General features: G+C 40.7%; 1 protein-coding gene across 1 annotated transcript in view; it reads right to left on the bottom strand.

The window, feature by feature from the left end:
• Positions 1 to 18,548, bottom strand: part of LOC143746699 (kinesin-like protein KIF6) — a 203,184-nt gene that overhangs the window by 34,314 nt on the left and 150,322 nt on the right. Inside the window, exon 19 of the mRNA XM_077238694.1 lies at positions 5,845 to 5,912. Within this exon, the coding sequence (XP_077094809.1) occupies positions 5,845 to 5,912 (68 nt within the window). The remainder of the gene's footprint in view (positions 1 to 5,844; positions 5,913 to 18,548) is intronic.

The following is an 18,548-nucleotide window of genomic DNA, read 5'->3' on the forward strand; positions in this document are numbered from 1 at the left end:
CGTCTAGTTTCGAAGCACTGAAAAAACTGTTCAAAACTGTTCCCAATTAAAATCAATGGACGCTAGGTTTCAACAGGGAAATGCACCGTGATGCTACGGGAATGTATGAGAAGGAAATCGAGTCAGCCGACCTGCTATGTGTAGCTGATTCTGAATAAACTCGTCCTCGAGATGAACGTGTTCTAACGCATTTTTAGTCAAAAAAATGTTAACACAATAGTACATATTTGACCATTACTTTATTGACAGTATATGGGAAGCCAAGCTTCCCTTGCAGTCTTAAAGAAATCCCCCACTGATATATATACATACATACATGTACAGGTCCTTCTCAAAAAATTAGCATATTTTGATAAAGTTCATTATTTTCCATAATGTAATGATAAAAATGTAACTTTCATATATTTTAGATTCATTGCACACCAACTGAAATATTTCAAAATTCAGTGGTCCAAAATGCAGCCGCTAGAGTTCTTACCAGAACCAGGAAGTATGACCATATTAGCCCGGTTCTGTATACACTGCATTGGCTCCCTATTAAAATTTTTATAAATTTCAAAATATTGCTGATTACTTACAAAGTACTACATGGTTTAGCTCCCCAGTACTTGAGTGAGCTCTTAACGCATTATAGTCCTACACGACAATTGCGATCTCAAAATTCTGGCCAGTTGATAATACCTAGAATATCAAAATCGACTGCTGGCGGTAGTTCCTTTTCCTATTTAGCACCAATACTTTGGAACAATCTTCCTAACATGGTCCGGGAAAAAGATACAGTCTGTCAGTTTAAATCTAGACTAAAAACACATCTCTTTGGGTTAGCAAACACATAAAACATTATAGATTTCTATAATTCAATGTTAGGCTCTATAGTTTAGATCAGCCGGAACCGGGAACACTTTCCATAAATCCTGATGTACTTTGTACATAATAAGAAGGATGGCGTCTACGCTAATATTAGTCTCTCTGTTTATCCCGAGGTTTAAAGCAAACCGCCAGATCCAGGCCATATCCAGATCTGAGGAAGGACCATCACATGGACACGACAACAATGCATCCCTGAAGTGCCAGCCTCATCAACACTGTGAAGGCCTCATGGACACCTCAACAAACTCTTTACCGGTGTGATGACTCTGACCCCCAACCAGATGAACTGGATAAATATCGTGAAAGTTCTGATCCCATCTGACTTCTGACTTATTATGCTGCCTAAATCATAATCATACACTGTTTGTTCGTTGGCCAAAGGAGGACTGGCCCCCTGACTGATGGTTCCTTGCCACTGTCGGCGTATCCGCCTTTCTTCGCCTTTGTAGCCATTGGCTTTTGGCTTGCTTAGTTGGGGACATTAAATTTTAAATTTAACAACACTATTACAACATTATTTTCCTGTTATCTCTGTAAAGCTGCTTTGAAACAATCTGTATTGTAAAAAGCGCTATATAAATACATGTGACTTGACTTGACTTTCAGAACTAGAACTAGAAGTTCAACATGGCACCTCATGGCAAAGAACTCTCTGAGGATCTGGCAAGTCAGAACATAAGGAACAAATATTACAGTTACTTAGATATGTATACAGACAGATCTAAAAAAAGAAGAGGACAAGGTAGGAATAGGAATATACAGTAAAAACCAACAATGAATTTAAGCATTGGGAAAAGATTACCTGATCAGGCTTCAGTGTACACGGCAGAGATGATGGTGATTATTGTAGGACTGCAGTGGGTTGAGGAGGTAAAACAAGACAGAGTGGTGTGTTGGGTTGATTCTGCAGCAGCCCTTTATAGTATTCAAAATATGAAATCTAATAGAGAAGATCTAATGCTAGAAATCCAAACAAAGTTTATTTAGATTACAGAGACTACAGATAGATATGAGATTCTGCTGGGTACCTGCCCACCAGTGTATATTTCTTTAAGACTGCAAGGGAAGCTCAGCTTCCCCTATAATGTTAACAAATTATTAGTGTTAACATTTTATTGACTAAAAATGCATTAGAACACGTTCATCTCAAAGACGAGTTCCTTCAGAATCAGCTAAATATAGCAGGTCGGCTGACTCGATTTCCTTCTCATACATTCCCGGAGCATCACAGTGCATTTCCTCGTTGAAGCCGAGCGTCCATTGACTTCAAAGGGGCTGCTTTGAACAGTTTTTTTCAGTGCTTCGAAACTAGACGGTCATTGGATAAATGCTACGATTATGTCCCGCCCACGGACGCTCAGCTTCTCTGGGGGTGAATGGAGGAGTGGGCCTAGACTTCGGGCTTCTGCGTGATGATTGGAGGGTCTGTCGCAAGACTGCATCTCCTTTTGATTGACAGCGATTTTGTACTATAAAAATTCTCTGACGCTGAAGCTATTCGAGTTCAGTCCCATCGCGGATTTTGCAAGTGTAGTCGAAACACAAACTGCCGGAACCTATTTCTTGTTATTTGCTTGGTGAAATTGCAAACCAATTTTCATCATAAATTTCACAAAATTATAAACCACATTCCTTGTTTCAGTTTAACCTAATTCCCACATTTCCTCCGTCAAGTTTAAAATATTTTCTTTTGATCGTTTGTTCATTCATTCATTAATACAGCTTCCTCTCTTTAAAAGACCAGCAGCTGCCACTGCTGACCATGTATTAAAGGGAATGAGGGAATAGACAAAATAGCAAAAAAATCAACCAGGACGAGCAATGTCATAAATATACCCCTTGGAAAAGGACAAGCTAAGGCGATAATCAAAAAAGATATGATGAAGAAATGGCAGGACAGGTGGGATGTGGTTAAAAGTGGAAGGAAATATTACAGTTTGCCAAAATCTATTAATGCTCAGGGTGTGAATAGAAGTAACAGAAGAGAGGAGAGCGTTTTAACCAGGCTAAGGTTTGATCATACAGGGTTAAATAAAACATTGTTTTTAAACGGCAAAAGTCAATCAGATAAATGTTTGGAATGTAGGTCCAAGGAAGTGTAGAACATGTACTATTACATTGTAGGAAGTATAGGGATGAGAGGATGAGGCTAAATCAAAAGATAAGTCAGGCAGGAAGGAAGTGGAACCTTGAAGGTTTATTAGGCACAACAGGAGATGGTGTAAAGAATACACAGAAAGCAGTTGTACAATATCTGAAAAATATAGGGATATAAAATTGGATTTTTAAAAAAAGTTGTATTTGTTTATTTTATTTTTTTATCTATTTTTATGATATAAAGTAGTCCCAACGAACATAGTTCATGCTACATACTCCGATACAGTAGGTGGTGGTATGCACCTTCAAAAGTCATGGTTGCAATCTGCCATAAAACGAAAAGAAGAAGAACTCTAAGGATCTGAAAAAAAGAATTGTTGCTCTACATAAAGATGGCCTTGGCTATAAGAAGATTGCCAACAACCTGAAACTGAGCTGCAGCATGGTGGCCAAGACCATACAGCGGTTTAACAGGACAGGTTCCACACAGAGCAGGCCTCGCCATGGTCGACCAAAGAAGTTGAATGCATATGCTCAGCATCATATCCAGAGGTTGGCTTTGCAAAATAGACGTATGAGTGCTGCCAGCATTGCTTCCGAGGTTGAAGGGGTGGGGGATGAGCCTGTCAGTGCTCAGACCATACGCAGAAGGAAGCCTCTTCAAAAGATGATGCACAAAAAAGCCCGCAAACAGTGTGCTAAAGACAAGCAGACTAAGGACATGGATTACTGGAACCATGTCCTGTGGTCTGATGAGAACAAGATAGGGCTGGACGATTTTGGCTAAAATCATAATCGCGATTAATCGAACAAGTTACCTCGATTATGATTATTGAACGATTATTCAAAAAAAATATTTCTCATGTGTCACTGTTAAGGCTTATACTGTAAATATGTTCACGGTTATTTTTTTTTTAATGAAAGAATGCATAATCCTATCTTTGTGATTCTAAAATAAGGAAACGCACAGATAGCTTTTAATGCTTACTTATTAAATATTTCAAACAATTGAATCAAACAAAGCATACAATGCTTGAAATAAAATCGTCTTATAAAAAAGTGATTAAGTTTTAATGCAAAAAGAAAGTTTCCTAAAAATGTAGAAAATAGTTATTTTTGTAAACAAAATAAATGATTGTAAATATTGCCATCTTAAAAGTAAAATATAACTTGTATAAAACTAAAAAAACTGATCCTTTTCATATTGTGTAGCATTTGTAAATGCTTGTGTTATCGAAACCTGCTTTGTGGAGTGGAGGCACTTATTGCTCTGCGTTTTTCAGTCTCTCTCTTTTTTTGCGTGTTTCTTTGGTACAAGCGGCTCCTGTTGCTGAGTTGACTCAGTGTTTGAGTTCCCTTTCACGGAAAATACACGGATAAAGTGGCCCGGGATTTGACCCGGGTTCGTTTGACTTTGGTTCATTCACACTGCCAGTGATTTTCCGGAATCAACAGAGTGCGTTCACACAGACACACACAACCTGCAAAGACACGTGAGATGTCCAAGCGGCGTTTATAGTTTGCTTATGAGCTGCAATTTCTCTCGAGAAACCACGCTTGTGCATTTTTTTTCTCTGATTCGATCATAAACTAGCGCATTACGAACCGTTTCACGCTGGCGAACGATCCCGGCTTAGCGCCATCATTACGACACGGCATTCATTACGGCTTTTGTTCACACAGCGCGCGTTCCGGGACTGAACACGGCAATGTTACTATGTCCCCAACCTGGCATCAATCCCGGGTCGTGTTTGCGTTCACACAGAAGGTGTTTGTTCTGGCAATTTCCCGTGATCAACGCGCTGTGTGTAAGGGCTCATGTTGCTTCAATGTCGCAAACTGGACGGGGCGGAGTTACGTGTCTACACACGCGGTAATATGTTTTAAGGGGTAAGTACATTAACACACAGTGGGCGGAAATATTAATAGGATTAAAAAACCGAAATAACCACATGGTAAAATTACGTCGATTATAGGCTCTGAATTTCGGTTTCGATTATTTTTCGATTAATCATCCAGCCCTAGAACAAGATAAACTTATTTGGTTCAGATGGTGTCAAGCGTGTGTGGAGGCAACCAGGGAAGGAGTACAAAGACAAGTGTGTCTTGCCTACAGTCAAGCATGGTGGTGGGAGTGCCATGGTTTGGGGCTACATGAGTGCTGCTGGCACTGGGGAGTTACAGTTCATTGAGGGAACCATGAATGCCAACATGTACTGTGACATACTGAAGCAGAGCATGATCCCCTCCCTTCGGAAACTGGGCCACAGGGCAGTATTCCAACATGATAACGACCCCAAACACACCTCCAAGATGACCACTGCCTTGCTAAACCTTGAACTCCATGCCCAATAGGGTTAAGGCAGTGCTGGAAATTAATTGTGGTCACACAAAATATTGACATTTGGGCCCAATTTGGACATTTTCACTTAGGGGTGTACTCACTTTTGTTGCCAGGGGTTTAGACATTAATGGCTATAGGTTGAGTTATTTTGAAGGGACAGCAAATTTACACTGTTATACAAGCTGTAAACTCAATAATTTACATTGTAGCAAAGTCTCATTATTTTCTTCAGTGTTGTCCCATGAAAAGGTATAATAAAATATTTACACAATATATATATATATATATATATATATATATATATATATATATATATATATATATACACACACACACACACACACACACACACACACACACACTTATGTATGTATATATACAGTAGTCAACATTTGAAGTGAATCAAAAAAGTTAATCAAAGTTGTCCTAAGACAAGAATTGGTATTGTTCAAAATTAATGTATAACTTTGATGAAAGGTTTTGATCCTCTTCAAATGTTGACTACTTTACGCACGCACGCACAACATTGTCACCTGGTTAACATGCAGCTGAGAGGGCTGTCGTGACTTAGACTGCTTCCTGTGTTCTCTGCGCTGTGACCCTGATGAAGAACGATACAAATATTGTTTATGCCAATGTAAAATTTATAGCTTGCCATACATTTTCATAGTCTTTTAAAAACAAATTATAAAAGTAAATCAATGTATCGAACCGTACACTGCATACAGTTCAGAACTTTGAATATTATAGCACCACCCTAGTGACATTAAGTTTTTTTTACAGGCAAATAGTCTTAACTACTTGATTTACATGGTATCATCAGTTTGATGTGGCAATAATAAAAAAATATTTAGTGTTATTTAAATCTTTTCCAAAATAATGAAAGACTTCCTGTTTTGCATCTTCACAATCACATTTCTTTGTAACACAACAACAACAAAAATAAGTGCCTTTGGTGAGACTTGTCCTGAAAATGGTCTGAGAAGCTAATTTTGGTTTCACTTTATAGGAGTAAAAAATAAAAAAGGGTACAAATCTGTTCAGACAAATATCATACCTTGGAAAATTGATGATAATATTCTACAAGCTTTTTGAATGTCTAGAGACTTGATTTTGAAATAAAAAATTACAGCGGCATTGAAAATGTCCATTTGTAGCCTCTTAACTTGCAGTGTGGCATCAATTATTCAACTGATCTTCATAAACGTATGATGGAGCAGAGAACACATGGCCTTTTGCTCAGAACTTTATTCTAATTTATGTACACATCACCTGATTCTGTCTTGTGCTTGTGGTTAGAGATGAGCAGTTGTCTGCACTTAAATAAAGAGATACTTGTTTAGACTGGTTATAAAATGGTCCCATAAATCCTGTACTTTGTACATCATAAGAAGGATGGCGTCTACGCTAATATTATGCTTTTCCACTACACAGTACCTGCTTGACTCGACTCGCCTCACCTCACCTCGACTAGACTTGCTTTTGTTTGGTTTTCCACTGTGTAAAAGTTGTACCTGTACCTGCTTTCGGGTACTTTTTTCGTATCACCTCCGGCGAGGTTCTGAGCGAGCTGAGGCGACACTAAAATGTGAAGCGAAAACACTGCAGACTGCTGATTGGTCAGAGAGAATAGTCACTATTCACTGCGTCATCATTGCATGCGCCAGACTGAGTATCCTGAATTTCCCCGCCATTTTTAAATAGTTTGGCCAGAGATTGCGTGATATACCCATTACTACTATTATTGTAATGATGGGGCTGAGGGAGTCGGATCCATCTGCAGTACTTTATTGAAGCAGGCAATGAAACAAGGAATCATTGACATGAAACACCAAGGGAACACGTAGCAACATGCAGTGTGGCAAAACAAGACTTCTTAAAGAAACTAAGAACAAAACATCCAGATAAGGCATAGATAATGATTAACAGGTGGAGGTGATGATACTCATGGAGAAACCAGGCAGGGATGGATCCTAATGATAGCAGAGGGGAGTGATGGGAATTGGAATTCTAGAACTCAGGTGACAAGGACCGAGTGAGACCGGAGAAAGGTGAAGGCGCACGTTCAGTGACAGCCGCGTGCTCCGTGACAATTATGGCAACTCGTAAGAATACTCCGTGGTCAAACGAGAAGGTGCAGACTTTCCTTTGTTTGGTTGCCGAAGAGAGGAACCAGCGAGAAGATTACGTCACGGCAGTTTCCTGTGGCGTCGCTATGACGACCAGGTACTATTGTGGAGGTAATGGAAATCTGCAATGGAAATGGAGCGAAAAGCGAGCCAAGTTGATTCGAATTGAGTTGAGCTGGTACTGGTAATGGAAAAGCGCCATTAGTCTCTTTTTTTATCCCGAGGGTTACCACAGTCCGCCGGATCCAGGCCGTATCGGGATCTGATGAAGGACCTGAGCCTGGACACGACGACAACACTGAAGTGTCAACTAGTCTCTCCCCTGTGAAGCCCTCCTTCCCTTTACCCCTGTACTGGAAGTTGTCGGAATAATTCCGATTCAAGTGGCTATGCGGAACTGATAAAAAAAATTCTCAGAGCCACCAGGCACTGTTTTATGCAAATGAGCGGCAGGATCGCATTAAAAGTTTTCTGTTGGAACGGTGTCGTGTTAGCGACATAAGTTTATACGACAAACCCCTAAGTTTATAACTAATGATCGTTGCGACGGAAGTGAATCAATCAAAACTAACTTTAGCTGGACAATAAATTTATTCTAGAGCTGCGGTAAAGCCAAAACCAATCTCTGTTACTTTAATTTCCTATTATCACAGTAAAGCTGGTTTGAAACAGTCCATATTGTTAAAAGCGCTATATAAATGAAGGTGACTTGACTGACTTAACATGGTCAGTGAACTGAGATTACATTGAGGTGAGGCCAAGCAAATAGCATGTACACCATGTTGCTGTAATTTATAGTAATATCTTCAGAATTACTGAAGTCAATATAATTCTTTTGAAGTGTTGGTGCTTAATGTAAAACTATCTAGTGTAAATGATCAATCACGTTTGAGATTTGTGCTGGTTACTATATACAGGCCACCAGGGCACCATACAGACTTTAACCCTCTGGGGTCGAGAAACGCTCCGACGCGTTTTACTCGATTTTTTTCACATAGCAGGAAAATAGACTTAAAATACTCTGTCATTTTTGGTCATTCAGACTTAAGAAATATAAACTGTTGAATGTCTATTTTTTGTGTCCACTTACAATCGAAATAAAACATTGTGCTTTTGTAAAATAAAGAAAATAAACAGGGTGTGCTTTCTGTCTCTCCATCTCCGTTAACCTTTTTTCTGGAGCACGTCTCTAAACTTAAAACTCAGCGAATACTATTCACCCAAGTATGACCAATATATCTTTATTCAAGTTTGTACTTTTAAAATATGTAATTCAAAATATTGATTCAATATTCAATAAATATTCTCTGTTTATGTAATCTATAAAAAAGAGAGAGGTGTCAGCCGATCTCATTATCGTTCTCTCAGCTCATTATTCTGCTAATGTGACACGCCCACGGAGAGCGCACGGTTACGGTATTCAAACGCAAATGCTCTAAGGCAAGCCATTCAAACATGCCAACGCCCACCAGCTGGTTTATAAAACACATCATGTTTAATAAAAACTTGTACTTTACCTCGTCTTGCTACCTGTGAGGAATAATACTATCTAATAACCCTGGAAAATGTACCAAAAGTGCTGGTAGTTTCATTTCGAGGAGCAACGGATCCAGCTGATGTAGTAAGTCATTTATTCTTAAGTGCTTTGTTCTAATCGCGATGTTGAATAGTGTCTGTACACCGCAAAAAGAGTGTTTAAATATGAATTGCGTGTCTGTGTGTAGGCTAAATGATGAATGAACCGCACAGACGCACGCACATTGTTTACTATAGTTATACAGCGCGTGTCTGTGCCGTTCATTCACTCTCGCACCTACATTAGTAAACGTTATTTTTACATTAGAACATCCAAACTATATTGCTATAGCCTACTAAGATGAGTAAAAATAGACTGAAATATGTTGAAATAAAATGTCTGTATAAGCAACAAACTGCAAATTAACATGTATATGCCAATAGTTAGTTTTGGATAGATTATAAAGTTTTGACTGTAAAAAAAGACTACTGTCACATTAAATAGTTAAGCTTTTGTTCACCAATTTATGCTCATATGTTAAATATACTATAGTATGATTTTTTGTCAAAAATAAAGTAGGTATATTTAATTATCAACTAAGATGTTATTATAGTGTTTGTTCCAATATTCAAACTAATGAATCTTTACCTTTTTTAATACGTATGATAAAATGTATACTTTTTACAAAGAAAGAATACACTTGAAATATTGTTAAAATTGTAATTGTTTGTGTAATTGTAACCTATTTGTAATTGGTTACAATTTCTAATTGTAAAATATGTATATATATAGATAATTTATTTTGTCCTTGCATTCTTTGGGACCCTGTGACACACCTGTGTGAAAGACTAATTAATATGCAGCTCATGTATGTGGCACATTATCCGGCCTTTGTCTTCTCAGGTGTGAACACGCCTCCACGCATATTGCCTTTCCAAACAAAAGGTGTCTTATAAAATTTAAATCAATGTATTGTTTTGTGTAAATGATTAGGCAGGATGATTTTAAGATCATTTTGAAGCAAAAACTGTAGGCAACAACGCCCATACCTCAAAAGTATTGTGGACACATATTTAGTATGTGTTTTGTGGCCTTATTTCAGACACTTTAAGTTTTAGTTTTTTCAATTACCATGCATAAACAATATTCTCTCAAAAATGCAAACATGTACATACATTTTGCTCACATATTATGGTAGCCCTGTTTGTGCTAAATAGAGTGTAATTACACCTTTGCTATTAATATGTTTATAAGCAACTGAAAAAAGCACAAATGTCAGGGCATCAAAAATCAAATGTCAAAACATCTCAAGGACCCCAAAAACACCCTGGACCCCAGAGGGTTAACAAAGAATTTGCTGATTTTCTATCAGAGCTAGTACTGGCTGCAGATAAAGTCTTAATTGTTAGTGATTTTAATATACATGTAGATAACGAAAAAGATGCTTTGGGATTGGCGTTTAAAGACATTCTGAACTCTAATAGAGTTAGACAACACGTGTCAGGACCTACCGAATGAAAATCTACAGCAGTGATGACATCTCAGATCATTATCTAGTTTCGTATAAACTTAATTTAGCCAAGGCTGCAAAGCCGACTCAGTGTTACAAATATGTTAGACCTATCTCTTCTGCCACTAAATATTGCTTTATTAATAATCTTCCTGATCAGTTTCATCATCTCAGCATCCTAGATAGCTTAGAAGAACTCGATATTGTGACAGAAACCTTTAACTCTCTCTTTTCCAGCACTTTAGACACAGTTGCTCCGTTGCGCTTAAAGAAGATTAAAGGGATAGTTCACCCAAAAATGAAAATTCTGTCAGTATTTACTCACCCTCATGTTGTTCCAACCTCCTAAGACCTTCGTTCATCTTCGGAACTCAAATTATTTTTGATTAAATCTGAGAGCTGGATCACTCCTCCATAGGCTTCTTAAGGGATTGAAGCTTGCCAGCCCCTAAAAATTATTAAAGATATCGTTAAAATAGTCCAAGTGACTACAATGACTCAATCTTAAGTTTATCAAACAATTAGAATACTTTTTGTGTGCAAAAAATAAATAATGACTTTATTTCAACTATTCGTTTCCTTCTCTGTGGGCCTTGAGTCAGTTCACTAGTGATATAGCGCAGTTCTTCTGTTGTTGTACGTCACACGCATCACACACATGACCAGCGTCGGCTAATAGTGAGCCTACGTGTGACGTAGCTCTACGCTATCACACTAAGTTAACTCTCTAGAGGCCCACGGAGAAGGAAATGAATAGTTGAAATAAAGTCGTTATTTTTGGGGTTTTTTTTGCAGACAAAAAGTATTCTCGTCGCTTGATTAACTTAAGATTGAGCCATTGTATTCACTTGGACTATTTTAACGATATCTTAAATAACTTTTCGGCGCTGGCAAGTTTCAATCCCTTAGAAGCCTATGGAGGAGTGATCCAGTTCTCAGATTTCATCAAAAATATCTTAATTCGTGTTCCGAAGATGAACGAAGGTCTTACGAGGTTGGAACAACATGAGGGTGAGTAAATACTGACAGAATTTTTATTTTTGGGTGAACTAACCCTTTAAAGAAAATAGTCCAACGCCGTGGTACAACGAGCACACTCAGGCCCTTAAGACAGCAGCCACAAAAATGGAGTGAAACTGGAAGAAAACTAAACTAGAGGTATTTCGCATTTCATGGAAGTAGAGCTCGATTGCATACAGAGGCCTTAAAACCTGCTAGATATGCTTATTTTTCAACCCTATTAGAAGAAAATAAACAAAACCCTAGGTATTTATTTGAAACAGTTGCTAAACTAACGAAAAATAAAGCTTCAAGCCCAGAAGTTTCCAAGTAGCACGACAGTAATGACTTGAGCTTCTCGAGCTTAATGAGCTTCTTCACTTACAAGATTGGTATTATAGGGGTGAAAATGATAACTATGAAACCGTCTACTATAGCTTCGCATCAGGGTGCATCAGGTTGTAGTCTCCCCAAGGAAAAATTAGATTCATTCATTACTATAGAAAAGGAAGAATTTTCTAAACTCGTTAAATCATCTAAATCGACAACATGTATGTTAGACCCTATACCAAGCTAGTGAAAGAGATGCTTCCAGAGGTCATAGATCCTCTTCTCAATATTGTTAATTCATCTTTGTCACTGGGATACGTGCCGAAAACTTTTAAGCTGGCTATTGTCACAGTGTTGGGTTTGTGTTCCCCAGGTGTCCACTAGATGTCCTCCTCCCCCACGGTGTCATCCACTTTATGAACTGCATTCCCCACAAGCCTTGTCTTTACCCATCACTGCATCATTGCACTCAGCTGTTCCCCATCATCATTGCACTCAGCTGTTCCCCATTATCATTGTTAGTTCTGTGTTATATATACCCTGCCTGTTTAGTGTTTGTTACGGAGTCCTTGTATATTGTCACACCACTTCTGGTAGCCTGTTTTTGCCTGTTTTTGCCTGTTCTTGTTTGTGTTCTTGTTTTTGGATTGCCTTTTGGATTTGACCCTTGCCTGGACTAGTTTGTGAGTACGGATTACCCTTTAAATAAAACTGCTATTGGATCTCTGTTTCCCGTGTGTGCATCGTGACAGAAGGACTCCGTCACAAACACTAAACAGGCAGGGTATATATAACACAGAACTAACAATGATAATGGGGAACAGCTTAGTGCACTGATGATGGGGAACAGCTGAGTGCAATGATGCAGTGATGGGTACAGACAAGGATTGTGGGGAATGCAGTTCATAAAGTGGATGACACCGTGGGGGAGGAGGACATCTAGTGGACACCTGGGGAACACAAACCCAACACTGTGACAGCTATGATTAAACTACTTGTTAAAAAAAACACAACTTGATCCTACAGAATTAGTCAATTACAGGCCGATCTCGAATCTACCTTTTATGTCAAAGATACTAGAAAAGCCAGTATCCTCACAACTATGTTCCTTTTTAGAAAGAATAAATTTCCCTATGGAGGAAATTAAATACTATGAAAATAGTTCCAGACTTTTTAAATTGGATTTAGTTTTGTATTAAATACAATGTGATTTTCGTTGAGTGAGATCTGGCAGCAACAGCTCATTTTTACACATTTTACCGGACAGCTTTCCCTGTGAATAAAATACTTTCCGGAGCTTTCCTTCCTGGTGCGGGCGTGACAGCACAGCAGCGCAAGCAGTCTTTTTTGTTTTTGTTACTGAGCAAACAAAAAAAAGCTGTTGTAACAGCTGGTAGGGTGTGCCTCAGAGTGCCCAAAGGCTGTTTTCACAGCTGGTAAGACCTGCCAGCGAGAGAGAGACAGCACACAGACAGATGCACATTCCTATCTGTGTTCGCAGTGACTGTTCCCCTGCGTGCCTCAGAACCTGTGAGAGCAGTCCCTAAAAGAACTTACACAGATAGTTTGCGTCTTTTTCAAGATGACATTCTATCCGTGTGTTTCTGGATGTGGTCGTTACCTGGGGTCACGAGATGGTCACGATGGCTGCCTCATGTGTCTGGGCCTCGACCACGCTGAGGCAGCGTTCGTGGATGAGTCATGTACCCATTGTGGGAAGATGACCATCTCGGAGCTGCGGTCGAGACTGTCATTCCTGCAAATAGACGGAGTCCCCGTGCCTCTGCCTCGTTCCAACCCTCCCCCGAGGGTTGCTTCGGGCAGTGACGCGGGAGACCTGAGGATCACGGTGAGTGCACTTCCTTTGGGGAACCAACCCCCTAGGAACCTTCATACCTCTCACGCTCCGCAGCCAGTTGAGTTACCAACCGAACGTTATGGACCATCCTCGAGGTGAGTACCGGTCATTTCCTTTGGTGCTCCCCGCGACGACCAGATGTCGTTCGCTGAATCGGAGGGTGGGTCAGACACCTCCTTCGGGTGTGGCAGCTATACCCAGAGATGATGGCCATGCTTTCCCGGGCCGCCAACAGGATCGGCTCGTGTGGAATGCCCTCGAGCCTGGATGATTGGTATCTTGGGGTGGCGCACGCTGGTTCTCAGCAAACCACCCCAGTGCCTTTCTTCCCGGAGGTGCATGAGGAGCTCACAGGGATGTGGACGGCACCTTTCACTGCCAGAAACCGTTCCGGTGGCTCCTCCTCCCTCATGGCGGGGAAGCTAAGGGAAACACGCGTATCCCGCCAGTGGAGCAGGCCGTTGCAATGCACCTGTGCCCTTACTCCACTTGGCGTGGAGAACCCCGGCCTGGCTATGTGCCCAAGGTTCCTACCACACCCTTCAGGGACCAGGTAGTGAACCTGCAAGTGCTGCCCCTGGAGGAGGCAGATCCAGCCCTGACTTTGCGCTGTCCCGTTTGCGCTCTGCTTTATACGTGGCCAGAACTCAAAGTCTCAGGACTTCAGATCAGCTCTTTGTCTGTTACGGAGGCCAGCAGAAGGGATAGTGGATGCCATCACCTTGGCTCACCTTGGCTGCGGGCGGGGCAACACTTAACACGTTTGCAAGATATTATAGCATACGTGTAGACCCGGTCTCCTCCCGTGTTCTCACCCTAAACAGGTAGAAGCACAGAGAGGACCGGCTCTGTCGGCTTGCTGCACCCTACTGTGCACCCTTATAACTCCAGAGTGAAAAACCTGTCGAGTCCTCCAACCCCCTCGGCCTGGACATGGTGGAGCGTCCCGTGCCAGGCCTTTATCAGCTGAATCTTTGAGAACCGGGTCTAGGCTGGGTCCCATATGTGTAACCCTACGGGGATCCCATATGTGTATATTCTCCATGTCTGCTCCTATCGGAAGCCTGTGTATCTCCCTTGTGCTAAGTCACCCATTATTCATATGTAGTACAACCTTCGGGCAAGTCCATATGTATTTTCCACATAACTCCTTGAGGAAAGTGGCTTCCGCAGTATTCTCCTTCCTAAACAGAAAGGGCACGCTTTCCCAGTGTTATCCAATGTCTCACTGTATGGGTTATCATGGAACAACAGTGACAGTATAACTCTGTGTAATCCTCCTTTCATCCTTCCAGGCAAGAAGGGGTAGAGGCTTGCACAGGGCGCTGGATGGGGTGCAGCAGCTGAGACGCTTTGGTTGGGATTCCTATCAGTCGGCCACGACGTACGTTGAGAGTGACCGACCGATAAGGGAACGTCTAGGTTACATATGGTAACCCTCGTTCCCTGAGGGAGGGAACGGATATGTACGTCCCATCGCCACATCTGCTGCCATCCGCCGGGGCAGCCAGCTTATCAGGCTTGGCTCCTCAGCAAAAAACTGAAGTGCAGTCGCATCTGCTGCTCGTCATATACCCGAGCTGCGAGGCTGCGCAGCTGGTGCAAATGATTGCACGCCAATGTGCATTGGCTTGTTTAGTTTCACTCGAAGTAGATTGGCCTCTATAGCGAGATTCCTATCAGTCGGTCACAACGTACGTTTCCGTTCCCTGATGGACTTGCCCGAAGGTTGTACTACATATGAATAATGGATAACATTGCTACGCTGATGACAAGCAACTCTACCTCTCATTCCAGCCTGACGATCCGACGGTAGCTGCTCGTATCTCAGCCTGCCTGACAGAGATTTCTGGCTGGATGAAGGACCACCACCTTCAACTAAACCTTCGAAGACAGAGCTACTTGTGGTCCCGGCCAACCCAACACTTCATCACAACTTCTCCATTCAGCTAGGCTCATCATCCATAACTCCATCAAGGTCAGCTAGGAACCTTGGGGTTGTAATTGATGATCAGTTGAAATTCACAGACAACATTGCTAGAACTGCCCGGTCCTGCAGATTTGCCTTGCACAACATTAGGAGGATCAGGCCCTTCCTTACAGAGCATGCTACACAACTCCTTGTCCAAGCACTTGTTTTATCCAGACTGGACTATTGTAATGCTCTCCTGGCTGGTCTTCCAGCTTGCTCTGTCAAACCTCTACAATTGATCCAGAATGCTGCAGCCAGAGTAGTCTTTAATGAGACAAAGAGAGCTCACGTCACTCCTCTCCACACAAAATTGCACTGGTAGCCAGTTGCCGCTCGCATTAAATTCAAGGCACTGACATTTGCCTACAGAACTACCATTGGCACTGCTCCCTCCTACCTAAACTCATTACTTCAGACTTATGTGCCATCCAGAAACTTGCGCTCTGCTAGCGAATGTCGTCTTGTGGTACCATCTCAAAGAGGCACAAAATCTCTTTCTCGGACCTTTACCATGACTGTTCCCTGTTGGTCGAATGATCTGCCTAACTCAACCAGAGCTTCTGAGTCGGTAGCCACTTTCAAGAAACTGCTGAAGACGTATCTTTTTCAGCAGCACTTGATTCAGTAGTACTAACACTTTCTCTTCTCTTCTATAAAAAAAAAAACTGCACTAAAATTACACTGAGAGGGGTTATTGCACTTACGTATTTCTGTCCTACTGTTAGTTTAACTGCTTCTATTGTTCTCATTTGTAAGTCGCTTTGGATAAAAGCGTCTGCTAAATTAATAAATGTAAATGTAAATGAGGGTTACCATATGTAACCGAGATGTTTATTTTGGACACTAATTATATTTCATATGTTACAAGAACAGCCTTTTTCTACCTTAGAAACATTGCTAAGCTACGTGACATGCTATCTGTTTCTGATGCAGAAAAGTTAGTTCATGCATTCATGACCTCGAGACTAGATTACTGTAATGCTTTATTAGCTGGCTGTCCTGCATCCTCAATAAACAAGCTACAGTTAGTGCAAAATGCAGCTGCTAGAGTTCTTACTAGGTCAAGAAAATATGATCATTTAACACCAATTTCAAAGTATTACCACTGACCTATAAAGCCCTAAATGGTTTAACTCCTGTGTATTTAATGGACCTTCTATCCCCCTACAATCCATCGCGTTCTTTAAGATCACTAAATTCGAGGCTTCTGGCCATTCCTAGGATATCTAAGTCCACTAAAGGAGGGAGGGCGTTCTCGCATTTAGCTCCTAAACTCTGGAATAGCCTTCCTGTTATTGTTCGAGGCTCAGACTCGCTGTCCCAGTTTAAAACTAGATTAAAGACGCATCTCTTTAGCCAAGCATTCACATAATGCTTACCTTTTATACCACTGTTGAATCAGATCGAATGCATTAATATTATGAACAGCAGCTATGCTAATTATCTCCCATCTGGTCTTCTGCTGTTATCTCGGGACGCTAGTCAGATGCCCCAACACCTGCGATGAGATGACTAAACGCCTGTGAAGAGACGACTCGACGCCTGTGAAGAGACGACTCAACGCCCGCGATTTGTTATGCCCTAAACTACTACATGATTAACTAACTGTATTTTTTCTATGTACATTTCTGAAATGCACTTTCTGTAAAGCTGCTTTGAAACAATATGTATTGTGAAAAGTGCTATACAAATAAATTTGAATTGAATTTATTTAATTAATTAAAGACTTTTCGCCACCCTGGTGTAGGATTTGAGGGCGAACCAAACACAAATTAATCTTCCAGATGATTCATTCAAACATTATTCCACACAAAAACCTCAACTCCACACTTGACCACAAATCAACAATCTAGGACCATAAATGAAGTGGGCTCCATTCAGTCTGAGCAAACTGAAGACTGAGTTCCGTTGAGTCTTGGTTATAAGTTAAGTTTTGCTGCAAAGTTTTAGGTCAACGAATCAACAGCAAAGCCAGCTTTCAACTTCAAATACTTTCCATCCATCAGCCAAAACACCACGTGATTGGCCACCCAAGATATCAACCCAGACAACGAGACCGGCAGCCAATCAACGATACGGGGAAAACACCCTTTTACACCGATAAAAGATTCCCCAAAGGAACAAAGACAAACAGAAGTAGCCTCCGGACTTTTAGCTGAACTGGTACTTTGATATAAAATGTAATAACCCGCCTAAGAAACGATAGAAGGGTTAAATTGATGATTTGTTCAGGTCAAGTCTTATAAGTGAATATATTTCAAGAAACTTGGGATTTCATCATCTCACCCTTAAAACTCATTCTTTCCTCACTTTCTTTTGTGTGTGTGTGTGTGTGTGTTTGTGTTAGATATTAGTTTTATGTTTTAGAATAATCAATAAAGTCTTGTTTGTATTTTAAAGACAAGTGTTCTTGTGTCATGTGCAGTGTTGGGAGTAACGCGTTACAAAAGTAATGCATTACAGTAACATATTACTTTTTGCTGTAACGCAGTAGTGTAAGGCATTACTAATAAATTTTCAGTAATATTTTACTCGGTACATGTTCAGTAAGGCTTGCGTTACAACAGACTTTTAGTTTTGATTGTAAAACAAACCAAAAAAAAAAAAAAAACAGCAAGACCGCGAGACATGGGCTGGCCTGCTGGATATGTGGGGATTCAGGTCATTTCCAGGACCGGTGTCCAGTGATGGAGGTGGCAACGTTGATCCGGGTCTCCGACTCCCTATGGGAGTCCAAACAATCTGTGCGTGATCTACTGATGTCACACAAATTAAAGAACACAGATGCAGCCGGATCATTTCCATAATGACCAACGCAATCTACCAAGAGCAGCACAAATTAGCATCTGGTTTTTTGTAAGTAAGTAAGTAAAGTAAATTAAGTAAGTAAATTGACTAGCGCAAACCTTAGTAAATCATATTG

This window comes from Siphateles boraxobius, unplaced genomic scaffold, assembly GCF_051911475.1.
Source record: "Siphateles boraxobius isolate OS27281-9 unplaced genomic scaffold, OSU_SipBor_1 22, whole genome shotgun sequence".
Lineage (NCBI taxonomy): Eukaryota > Metazoa > Chordata > Actinopteri > Cypriniformes > Leuciscidae > Siphateles > Siphateles boraxobius.